At 39.3% G+C, this 13,225-nt stretch overlaps 1 protein-coding gene across 1 annotated transcript in view; it reads right to left on the bottom strand.

Annotated features, from left to right (window-relative positions):
- The window catches only part of LOC140249914 (uncharacterized), a 72,257-nt gene that overhangs the window by 33,747 nt on the left and 25,285 nt on the right, over positions 1-13,225 (bottom strand). The window contains exons 14-20 of the mRNA XM_072332191.1: positions 10,610-10,765; positions 9,492-9,582; positions 8,350-8,484; positions 5,453-5,607; positions 4,743-4,854; positions 3,041-3,090; positions 1,594-1,767 (exon numbers count right to left, since the gene is read on the bottom strand). Of these exons, the coding sequence (XP_072188292.1) occupies positions 1,594-1,767; positions 3,041-3,090; positions 4,743-4,854; positions 5,453-5,607; positions 8,350-8,484; positions 9,492-9,582; positions 10,610-10,765 (873 nt within the window). The remainder of the gene's footprint in view (positions 1-1,593; positions 1,768-3,040; positions 3,091-4,742; positions 4,855-5,452; positions 5,608-8,349; positions 8,485-9,491; positions 9,583-10,609; positions 10,766-13,225) is intronic.

Here is a 13,225-nt window from a genome sequence, read left to right as displayed (position 1 = left end):
TTGTGTTACAAGTTAAGATGCTGCTATTGCACTTTTTAAAGAACTGTAGTAGTATAGCCTTGTAAAGTATTCCAGTGCATTGAATCATTTGCTTGCTGATGAAAAATTAAAGGACCAAGAAGTACAAGCCTCTCTCTTCTAAGAGTACATGATGTTGGATATCCCACCAGAGCCGATGTTCCTCCAGTCCTTCTCTGTTGCAGGACAGATAGACCTGAAATGCACCATAGCCTCTTTGCTAGATACGCCAGGTGTAGCAGGTAGCACAGAAACAGAAGGAGCTGTAGGTATCCTTAGCCATTAAGGATAAAGGCTATAGATCTATAGGTTCTGCAGCCAAACTCAGCTCCTCTGAGCAAATAAGCCATGTTTGATTTAGTCCTTGCTAATAAACTAGGTTAGCAAACAAAAGAGCTGCTGTGAAAAGCAACCTCACCTGGTTCTAACCCCCAGATGAGTTCAGAGAAGTGTGACCATGAACCGTCACCCTGGACTGCCTGAATGCACTGGGTGTGGGGGTAGCCTGAGCTTGGAGCATATGTCTAGTAAAATAGTTTGCTTCTAGGATTACTGTCATGTCTTGGTACCATGACAGCTGAGGTAGGAGTGCAAAATGCAGTGCCTTAGACAACATGTAATGAAAGCAGGCAGATAATAGAAACAAAAGACCCACATCTCAGGAATGTTGGCGGGGCTACTCCCCAGCAACTAGAAACCTATATACCTAAGGCTGGTATATATCCAAAAACCTACAACTGAGATGGAGTTAAACAACAGGGAGATGTTAAAAGTTTTCTGGTGAAATAGCGGGTTGAACCATACTTTATGACTTGTTTGGCTTGTAACCACATTCTCAAGCTTTGTTATCAGAACTAAAGCTCTTGATTGAACATTAACGAATATTCTTTTCTGTGCTTGCTACTGAACCTCTCAATTGCTGGGGAAAAGATGAATAAGAGTAAAACCAGTGTACTGAGACACTACTTTCACATCCCAAATTATCTGCTGGCTGGTGCTAACTTGGTCATCTCAGAGACTGACACACAGTCAGCAAAAAGGCTTGCCTAAGTTTTGAGGAAGGAGATCCTTGTACTGTGGCCAAACAAACGTCTCTTCTGAAAGTAGCAGATGATTTAGGGTCACACCCTTGTCTCCAGCGTGCTCTTCCTCTCCCTAATTTCTGACAAGTCACATGCCTGCTACTGACTTACTAACAGTTTTCAAACTTAAATATTGAAAAGAATTAAAGGATAGGACAATAATTTCAATACATATACTTAATCATTGAAGCAGAGGATTTTCATCCTGAAAATGCAATCATCTACTTGTTTCCCATTAAATACAGTTTTGGGACTAGACGCTAAAACATCTCTGAGAATCTCTGATTTTCCTCCTTTGTACGCCAGCTTTTGCAGGAGACTGTGGACATTCTCTGTCCATCTAAACAGCTTGCAGTCTGGCAGAACACACTGCTCAGGGCACCCTTAGGCTATCATTCCCCATACAAACATGTATTTGTTCACATTTGCTAAGTAATACGTGCTGATTGAGGGCCCTGGCCCCCAGGAACACATTTTCAAAGATGACACAAACCTGGGATCAGCTGCAAAGTTTTCCTTTAACACTTGCTCTTTTTTTCCTTGGGAGAGTCCAATTATGAAGTATTTGTCTCTGACAACAGGGAAATCATCTAAGAGGCTTCTTAGGCTGCTGTAGAATGCAATGAGCTGACCTCGCAGGGTGTGCTGGGACACACGTTGATTCATCCTAAAAAGGTGTAATATATGATTATAGTATATAGCGTTGTGCAGGGCACCACCTTCCCAGATAAGTATCATAGAACCATAGAATCATAGGATTACCCAGGTTGGAAAAGACCTCAAAGATCATCAAGTCCAACCACAGCCTAACCATAGTACCCTAACTCTAACAAACCTCTGCTAAAGTTCTGTCTTTGTTGAACCTAATATCTTTCTGTAAGGACATCTTTTGCATCTTCTATGGTAAAAATTACAGGCTATGTTTCTTCCATAGTGAGACAACTAGAGGGATAAAAATCCCCAAAATAGTATTTAGGACCCAAATAAAATTTTGGCTTGTCATCAGACAGGTGTCTTTACAATGTTCTAGAAGCATCCACGAATTAATACGCCAACTGCTTTGCGGTAGCTATTGTTGCTTACATAACAAGGAAGCCGAACCTGGAAGGAGAAAAGCAATGTGATGAGTTAATTGCAGAACTGCAATTAGACATTGTGACTCTGAGTCAGATTTCGCAATCACTCAGCGGCACTGAAAGTCCAGCCCTGGCTGAACACTACCTCTAGACTGATCTGTTCAGCCTTACCTACATCTTGGATAAGTTGTACCAGGGTAGAAGGTAGCCTGTCCAATTTGGTCCTCATTTGTGAAACCAAAGAGTGATCTGCAGAATTTCCCTTTCCCATATTGTACAATTTTACAGTGCAGTAGACATGTCTTACAAATCCAAGAGTCTACTTTATTTGCCAGACATACTGAAACAGCCACCCTACTTGCAGCTTGTTCCAGGGCTCCTTGGAAAACTCTATCTGAAACTCAAGTTTCTTCCAAGTTGTTTTACAAAGCAGATGAAAATCACAGGATGGTACATCACCACTATTTAATTCTCTTATCCACTGTGGATAATTTTCACTAATTTTGACAATGTTTCATGGCCTTTCTGCACTTGATTAGCTACCCTGTAAACAGCCTTTCCCTTTGTAAAGAAACTATGTGGCATATTTCCTCCTCATCCAGCAACACATCTTGTACTATCTGTAACACCATCACTAAACCACTCTAAGTGTTTTAATTTTCCTTATTTTGCAGAATGGCCTACAGGCATATTCATAATATTCTGAAAAGAAAGTTCATAAGTTCATATTATGCACATGAAACAGAAAGCCCCAGAGCAAGAGTTATGTTTAAAATATGATGTGATTGCAGATATAAATGATTACCAGATATAAATTGATTATATGCTAGACATACAGTAATTCTCTATATCAGATATACTTACTTAAGACAATATTCAACAATTACGTCTCTCTTCAGTTGTAGAACTTCATCCTATAATGAGACAATATTTTCAAGTAGGACTTAGGCTGGGAATCTAACAAAGCCTAAACTACTTGTTACATTACAACATTACAAATATCTTAGCATTATAATTCCAAAACTGTAAGGAGGCTAAATGTTGAGAAATATTTCAACCAGTATGACAGATAAAGCCAACACTGAAGGCAGTCTTGTAAATAAATCCAGAAATACTTTATTCAAGTCTGGTTTACCCAATTTTGTTCAAAATTTGTGCAACATTTCCCAAAAGAGTTTGCAGCTAGCAGTTATTTCCTCACACATGCATCTTGCCTACTGAGTTGGCAAGGAGGGTATGACTACGTCGAACTAAATAAATTCCTTTGACTTTCAAAGGTCTGTGCAGAAGGAGTTTGCTTTTTACTACCTATTAAATTCTTAATGACCACAGCTGATCTGTAATGTACCAGCAGCTTAATTCAAAATCCATGTTTTTACCTTTATCTAGAAACTGGATAAGGAGCCCAAACGGCCATATCTATGCCTATCATGGTATTTATACAATTTTCTATGACTCTATTTCTTCTAAAATAGAATAATTATTTTTAAAAAGCTGCTAGAAATAGTTACGGTAGGAAGCCTTCCTCATGTAGTGTCTGTCTCTAGTTAGAATTACCACTGGGTGCTTTGTGCATAAAAGTTGAGAACTATTCTGCACCCAGTATAACCCAGAATTTGCCTCCTTATTATAGTCAATTTACCTCTTACTTAGTTTGGAAAGAGTCTGTGAGCAAATCCTGTTAGTGACCACAGCCTTTAGTTAGCCATGTGACTTCAGATTGCTGTTGCTTTTCATGTACCTCTCTGTCACGAGCCCCACAGCCATAACCATGGGAGAGCATGAGGGAACAGCATAGCAGGAGGTTTTATTGAGTACCTTCAACCTTCCCTAAGTTGAGATCTGCCAACCCCTGAGGTGAAAATAAAACATTTCTTAAATATATGAAAATTTCTCTCAGAAAGGGTGGTGAGGCAGTGGCACAGGGTGCCCAGGGAGATGGTGGAGTCCCCATCCCTGAGCATGTTCAAGAAACATGTAGATGTGGAACTCAGGGACATGGTTGGTAGGCATGATGGAGATGGGCACTGGACTAGATAATCTTAGAGGTTTTTTCCAACCTTAATGATTCTATGATTCTGTGAAAATTTGCCATTTCCACCTCTACAATAGAACTGCTGGGCTCTCTCCTCCACTTCCATGTAGCACACCTCAAAGCTACTCCCTATGGGCTGCAGCCCTGAGCCTGACCTGCACACCCTAACCATGTCCCAGCTTTGTAGCCTCCTCCTCCCCACCTGCCATCAAGAACTGCTCATCAGTGCTCAAACAGCCCACGTTTACTTAGCCACTTGCAAGGTAGTTGCTGACCAACAAAACCCCTTCACAGAGAAACAAATGGAACCCTGGGCACTCAGCATCTTTTCCTAGACTGCGCAGGCAGCTGTGTTACGAGGCAGGTGATCACAGTGGGGTGCTCCGTGCTCAGAAGGGTGCCTTAACAGAATATCTTCCTCATTAAAGTAAACTCAGAGTAAGTATAGTGCGATCTCAAAGGTACTGCTTTGCCTATGCACCAGGAATCAACATTCTCTCTGAAAAAGGCTAAGCCCCTTGAGGTACTTACAGGGTTTTGCATCCTGCTGCCCAGCATTTCTTTCTTAAGGATGAAAGTGTTCAGCATCATATCTCGGGGCCCTAGTTTCTCCAGCTGAATGGAAAGAAAAGCTTCTGGAGGCCTGACACAGGGAAAAGAGCATGAAAGCTGAGAAGAATCCCTTCTCAAAAGGTTAGCTCCCAACTGCCACTTGAATTATTCATTTTACTAGCTCATTATACATAACAGATACAAATGCACTAGATTTTCTGGATCAGCTACCAGAGACAAGATGAGTCCTGGGGGTGAGTATGTGGGCACATGAACATGGAGACTAGGCTCTGCTCTACAGGAGAAGTGGCACAGTATTGAATGGCTGTATTCTGGCCTAATTAATATTTCTCATGATTTTGCAATGTCATCAAGTGTAAGGACACTGATGTTTAGAAAACACCACAAGATGTTTGGATTTCCTCCTTTAAATAATAGGTTATCTCCACAGGGTCTGATGTTAAGCTTGAGTCCCATTGATAGGGAATGGTTAAGAGATCATAATGTTCATACTGGTCCACACCAAGAATTGGGGTGCCTAGGACTGTGTGTTTGTGATTGAAGGCACATCATTATATTTTGTTACTGCCAAGGCCCAGTGGAATGTAAAGCAGGATGTGCTCTGGATTAGCACATACACCAGACCAACCCCTACTGGTGATAGGGCTTGGCCAGTCTGTAACAAATACCTGTGAAAGGCTTGGTGTAAATATGAAGAACGCCCAGGAGAAAATGGTGTGGCTGGCGTGGTTGCTGGCAGAAGTTGATCCTCTGCTTGGCTCCCAGATACAGAATTTCTTCCACTTGCTGAACTGCTCTGACTCATTAGACTTACATTTCCTTCCTAAAATATCAAGAATATCAATTTTGTGCTTGCTCTCATAAAGAATGGCAGCTCTTCAAGGTAGATTTGCAATTCTGCATGCTCTCATTTACCCTAACTTTATGGTATAATAACTCACTGGGATCACTGAAAGTCACAGAAAAGAAACATTTCTCATGGAACACGGGCATAATGAAGCTGTAGAGGCAGCACAGTCACAGGCAGTGCTCTATTTATAAATCAGACAACATTCTTGACATCCTATCAGCTACAAATAAAATATGAATACTCCCAAATATTTGCTTTTTCAAACATGTACAAATAGGTCAATACCCACACTGCTTGTAGGGGAAATGATTTTGCTTCCCCTTGAGCATTACCAATAGATCCTGTCATAAAGAAAACTCTGCATATTTATGAAAACAAAACAAAACAAAACAAAAAACAGAACCACAATTCTAATTTTCAAGAAGGAACAAGTGTTAGTTTTCTAAGTTATTAAAGTCTGATTTCAAAAGTGGCACAACATGGTCCAGATTTCTCTGGTTTTCCCTATGAGTTGCAAAGAAGCTAAAAAAAACACACTTCCTCTGCAAGCCAACATAAAATTATCATCTTTTGAGTAGAAGAAAACCAGAAGAAAGAAAAACACAAAAAAGCCATATGTTGAGAGTTTATTGTGTTCCTTCTCCTAACTATTACCCTGACTCACAGTAGTGCCAGCCTGCAGATGGGTCTGATCAAGAACACCTCTGCTCTGTTCTACTAGAAAATTGACTTCTTACCCAAAGAATGATTTGTCCTGCTTCACTGTGCACAGGAAATATACAGTGTGCCTTAGAAAGAAATGGACAGACATGGGCAGTGTCATTTCTGACAAAAGAATCAAGGATTGATTTGGGAAAGAAACCAAGGTTGGAGCTGCTCAGTTCCACAGAGGATTTCAGTGCCACAAGATCTGATGAGAAATTAACCAGAAAATCTCACACTTGAGAGGGAATGGAAACCAGGGACCAACAAGACCATGGCCTCTTCAGTCCAACAAGCTGGTCCAAAAAAGCCCTGGGAGGCTGCACAGCCAGCTGTGCCAGGGATGTATCCTGGGTGCTACCCAGATTTCCACAAGATCAGTCTGTTGTGTAAAGGGTTCCTGCTCAGCAACACGGAGACAGCTTTGCCAGCATCATACTGACCAGTTTTCTGGGCAGCTGTCAAGACCCCAGCTTGTTTGGAATGATGGATCTCTGCTGCATAGTGACGAATCACCGTCCTCCTTTGTGTTAGAAGCAGATACAAACTATGCAGCCATGAAACAAGTTTGTTCCAAGAAGCTTAAAATCTCTGGGGTGAGTTTTGACCTTAGCAGCACTTTCACTTGTGAGGAAAGAAAATACAATGGAACTATACACTATGCATTTCTCTAGGAATGGCAGTCTGTGCTCAGGAGCTTGCAAGTAACAATAGCATTATACATCTTTTCCTTTTCTCCTGGCCCTGCTCTGAGTGAGCCAAAATGAGACAACTGGGAGCCAAGATAAAGTACATCTGTCATTTTTAAACCTACTAAGAAGCAAGTCACATGGGAAATGTTTTAGCTTTGTACCCTTAGACTGTTCAACATATCTCTAACAACTTTTGAACTCTCTGCCTAATTTTAAATACATTTGATAGAGGAAGTCTGAATGGTGTAAAGTTCCTTCCAGTTTTGCAAAGTCAACATCCAGTTAGAGATGAACCATCCTTCCCCGTGGAAAAGGCAATGAGAGTTTGATTACTAGCCATTTTACTAGGCATGCTCAGCTCCCATTGGATTTCTGGCAGTCAGCATGTACACAGCTATGAACCTGCCAAAAACTTCTTGCTCAGCTTTACAGCAAATGTAGGCACTTCTGATATACAGGAAAGGGCTGAAGATACTGCCAGGTGACAAGGGACCATACGGATGTAAGACAAGACAGGACTGAGGGAGTGTGTCCTAAGGAGCATGGAAAGAGACACCAATGTAAGTACAGAAAAGGCAAGAGAAGACCTAAAGAATCTCTGTTTGCCTTAGAGGTTCAGAACTATGTACAAGGTTGCTTAGCCCATCACTGTAATAGCTATCACTGGAAGAGAAATGCCTGCATTAAAAAAAATGCACCATAGAGCTCTACGTCATGTATAAAGCAAGGGCAGAATCTGAGCCTCACATAAGAAACGTAGGATGACGTTTAAGGTAAGATGAGGAAGAGTAATGGATGGTGACCCAACAGATTTCTTTTAAACCAACATTATGACATCAGGCTGGCATAAATATTTCCCATTTGAAAGAGTGTTGACCATATTTCTATTTTCAGAGGACAGGAAAAATGAAAACAGCAGGAGATGATAGTATCACCATCCCAGAAAAGTACATATTTCAAGGTCAAACTGTGATTGCTAGCCTTTCTGCATATTACAGGTTATGAGATTTAATCAGTGCATTTTGAATCCAATTCATCTCCAATCTCTTTCAGACCTACCTTGAGGTATATTTTTAGCTATGCTTCATCACTTACCCAACTAATAGACTTTAAATAAAGTCACCAATGTGATACCATTTATTTTTATGTCATATGCTAATAGACAATCACAGCAGTTCCTTCAGTCATTGGCGATGCTGCTCCAAGTGTCGCACAGGATTACCATGCAATTGATTATAAACAGGATTAACAGGTGCCTTCTTTGGGCTAAGTCTGACAAAAACTGTTAACAGTGCAATTTGAGGAGGAGGGTGTTACTAACCTTTATGTCCAGGGAATGGGTAAAATGAAGATAACAAAAGGAGGCTTGCTGAACAGCTGCCAAAAGAGCATTTTTCTGAATGACCTGGCAGGCAAGGATAAGTTGCATGTTCTTTATTCCAGATGGACACAAGAGCTAAGGAGGGTGAAAACAGAAAATACTTTCACTTTATGCATTAAGTATTTATTTGGCGTTCCCTCTAGAGTTTTGAAGGAAAGCTGCTTTACAGGTATCACTTTGTCTTGTATTACTTCTGCTTAATTTAGTAAAACGGGGGAAATGGAGAGCATTCTATTATATTTGCATATGTTGTTATCACTGAAACACGACTAAATGCAGAGACTGAGAAAACGGTTAAATCATTTGTATTTAGTAGGATATATTCTCAGATCTGCTCTGCAAATCATGATATTACCAGAGCATGCAACCAAATGCAAACAGGCTGGGAAAGGAGTAGATATTAAATAAACCAGATCTGATTTTCCTTGGTAAATTTGTAGCAACATGCCCTAGAGTGCAGGTAATGGGTGAGTTAATGGAAAGAAAACTCTGAGGAGTGTTTTAAAGAAACACAGAATTTTTACAAGAATTATTACAGTTGGAATAGATCTAGTCCAGCAGCCAACCCATTGCCACCATGCCCACTAACCATGTCCCTCAGTGCCACATTTAGATGTTTCTTCCCTACAGGGATGGTGATTCCACCACCTCGCTGGGCAGAAAAAGAAAGCCCCATGGCCTGGCACTGAGCAATACTGGTTTTACACACTCATAAAATAGAGGAAAGGACTAATTATGCAAGATGGCGTTGAAGACTAAAGTCATTTTCTTCCTTTAGAGAACTCTCTACATCTAGTGTTGCTACTTGGTGTGCACACAGCCACACACATGCATCCTGCTTCATTTAATATATTTCCTCAGACAAAATTTTGTTGACTTAAAGAGTTTAACCTCAGCTCGGGTTCCAGAATTAAGCCACACTAAAATCACTATGAAATTAATTACAAAACAGTATTTTCATTCAAAGACCAAGTGTAGAGAAGTTTATAGCATCTAGCAGACACATGACTGAGGCCCTTACCTATCCAATGAATAAATGACAACATAACACACATTTTTATCCAGCAAATTAAATTATTCACCTTCATAACACCATCTCTTGTCCTGAAACTAAATTTTCCAATGTGACTGTCGATCTCTTGAATGCTTAATGGTAAACTGCTTGGAATATATCTGCAATAGAAGTAAGATTTTTTATAAACAAAAAGTATGACACAGAAAGAAGACAAACTGAGAGTGAGAGGAAAATAGTGATTAGTTCAGAAATACTTTTTGTTTATTTACCCTTTACATTTCTATCACATAAGGAAATCTGTCACTCTAGTTCCTGAATTTGTGATCTTAGAATGTTGCTTTACTTTTTGGAAGTAGTTTTGTAAGCAAAAGACTATAATACATGATGTTTTGTTGTTGAATTTACAAGGATTCTTCAGCTTCTCCTAGATGAGCTTGGTCTAAACCAGTGAAAAATCTGCTTGTTTATTGTGATGGAATCTTGTTCATCTTGCATTGGTTCCTCACTCTTTTTTATGCTGTCCTACCTCCTGTACTCTGACGCCCACCACCACCCACAGTGCAATTCACAGCTGAAATTTGATTCCAGGTTGCCTGCAATTGCTAAACTAACTTGAAACAGACAGATTTCTGCAGCAGATAAGCACGTACACAAGTGAACAGGAAGCAAGTAATACCACATGGCTGCAAGTGGTACCCATGCAGATAGAGAGTCCTTTTGCCTTCCTAAATTTAGTGTGGAAGTTCACAAGTTGTTTCCTTTCTTCATCTTAAAGCTTGATCTAAGACACTCACAAATAAACAAAGTGTGTATGTGCAGATACAAATGTGCACGTGTACATACATGTAATTGTGTATACAAATATACATATGAACTCTTTAAAGAGTAAAGATTCCCTATTGTGCATCCTTTGCTTTAAAGAGAACTCATTTGAGTTTGAAAATTGCCACAGTTACATGCAGATTCTGTGCCTCCTTGTTTTCACTGCTCAGTGGTTTCAAATTAGAAATATTTGATCCCAGAAAAAGAAAACAAACCAAGTAGCATTTTACATTTCCTACCTGAATAATTTTGTATATTTTATGCACTGAAGTCTTTATATTTGAGCCTAATCTACTTGAAGACTTGATCACATCTGATCTAAAAAAGACTACGTCCTCTGAAACACAAAGAAGTTCAGTCTACCTGTCAACACAGCTGTCATCTTCCAGGAGAGAGGTAATAAATGTCGGTGGCAGATGGTCTGCTTTCTCCTTGTGAAGAGCAGATTCAAAGTGCATTGGCCTCAGATACAAATGGCACTCCCCAAAACCTGCTTCCATTGCAAAAGCCTTATATAAGCTAGAAAGGAAAAAACAAACAAACAAAAAAACCACAAAAACATAAAAACATGGATGCATTTCAAAAACAATTTTTCTCTCTGCTTAAGTAATGCTAGCTTAGAAATCTGCATCCAGAAGTTGTAGAAGAAGAAATCTGCATTCAACCTTAAATGTTTTTGGCATCTCAAGTGTTACAGCAAACAACTGTTCCATCCTGAGAGCTGATGTTTGTTTAGTGTTGACAGTTTAATCAGCGTAGATTGAACTATGGACTTACATATATGAACTTATACTTACAAATGAAGGACAGTAAGTCAAGAGTCTACGACACATAGAAAAATCAAGGGAAAGATGTTAAATGTTCTGTTTAGAAGGGATTGACAGAGGTGAAGAATACTGCTTTAGGCTAGAAACTAGGAGGGCAGATCTCAAGAGAAGTTTCAATAGACAAGCAGAACTCAGACATGTTATTACTATGAAAATAGCAATTTTGTCACTTAAAAAAGCTTTATTCTAGAAGACCTCAGAATGACACAACCCCAACAGTATCTCTGCAGTACAACAAATGACCAGGGCAATCAACCAGCAGGCAGTAAACACATTGTCCAAATGCAATTAGTAGTTCAGGAGGCCTTTAAAGCCCCAGGTGCCTGAAGTTGGACACAGTCTATGCTCCCTCCCTAGGGATCTATCAGTCTCTTCCTCCAGATGCAAAACCACCAAAACACTGATCTGATCTGTGATCCTTCTTTTCATATTATATAAGAAGATGGAATAAGGAGAAACTTTCTTCTTGAAACAGGCTGCAAAGGAATAAGATTATCCCTTGCTTCCTGCTTACATCTACAGGCAGGTGTTTTATCAATCAAAAAAACAGGTCACAGAGAAGTTACAGTGTGAGAACGTGATAAAGACACAAAAAGGACCCAGAAGTCACAGCTCCCAGTTTTTTAAAAATAGGTAAAAGTCTCTGCCTGCAAAGTTACAGAAAAAAAAGGGCAGAAGACAAAATAGGATATGAAAGACACCATGCACATCAATCAATAATTATACAAATAAGCTCTAAGGTTGAAAAAAAAACCTCTGTAATGACTACAGATGCTGATCTCACAGGTAACAAAATACAAGCACAAGGATAGCCTTTACAGCACAAACAGCAACACACAGATAAGCTTACTAGTACTATGCAAAGGGAAAAAAAATAGAGAAAAAGGGAAGATATCAAAAAGCTGAATGTATTTAAAAATAAATAAAGAAAGAAGCAAAATTCAGACTAAATTTGCATTGTTTAGTGGTACCAAAGGATGTCCTTTTTCTTTTTCACCAAATAATAGAAGGTGAAGACTGAAAAACTGAGGAACAAAGAGAAGCAACAAGGGCTATCAGTAATAGTTTGTAAAACTCACATGTGTATTTATAGACAGAAAGGAGCTTCAGGAATGAACAGATAGGCAAGTAATGGGAGTAATTCTTGCAAATCTCCCTAAAGTTTGGCTGAATCTATAGTACGAGACAGAGGAATCTATAAATGTATGTGCACTCATTTCATGTTGTTCTGCACAGCAGGGAAAAAGATTACCAGCCTTTCTGATGCTTCAGTCTGAATCTGAGTCCTTAATAGTTGATATTATAATGAACAGTGAACTTCACAATATCATGTGAGGGTGTAAAAATAGCCCTTCAAAATGTCACCCTAAATAAACTATGAATGTTTATACTGATATTTAGGCTGACTTAATCATCTTCTATTAAATGAAGATAGTGTTATGCTTAATGACCTTGCATATGCATTGTGAAATCTTACTTTTTGACATAACTTTCTACTGAATTACCACCCTTTGCCAGAAGAAATGACAATTTCCTGCTGCCTTTCAGGGATTTCTAAAAGTATGCCACCTCAGGTGCGTAGGTCATCTTAGCTTTCTTCACAAAACAAATGCAACCACAGAACCAATCCATCAGCTCATCTATCTCCTCTAGATAGCTTCTAAATCAGTTGGTGAGCACCAGTGAAATCTGGCACAGATTCAGGGCTTTTGAAATATTCCAACAGGCTTCAAGAAAAAAAGGTGATTTAATATTGATTTTTCAGCTAAATGAAAAGTTGCACAGTTACCTTACTCCTTATTAATTACCAGAAAATATATGTGTGAGCATGTATGAGTATTGGAACACTGAGATAACCAAACCAGAGTAATAAGCTTAATTAGAATCTGTGTTTTACTGGAAAGCTGATAGTTCAAACAAGAAACACAAATAGACAAAAAGTGAGACCCTCATGCTTCATGGAATTACTTGCATTGAAGAAAATTAAGCTGATCATTAGTTTGTCCAAGAAAGTTCTAGTTATCAAATTAAAGCTGTTCAAAAACTTATTTTAATGGAAAAGAGTTATGAACAGAAAAATAGGTTTTCTATTAAACTAAGTTTGCATAGTCATGGTTCACATTAATGATGACACCAAGAAGAGTGGTGCAGT

The sequence above is a fragment of the Excalfactoria chinensis genome, chromosome 3 (genome assembly GCF_039878825.1).
Source record: "Excalfactoria chinensis isolate bCotChi1 chromosome 3, bCotChi1.hap2, whole genome shotgun sequence".
NCBI classification, from domain to species: Eukaryota; Metazoa; Chordata; class Aves; order Galliformes; family Phasianidae; genus Excalfactoria; species Excalfactoria chinensis.
The sequence above is the reverse complement of the archived record's forward strand: the minus strand, read 5'-3'. Positions and strand labels throughout refer to the sequence as shown.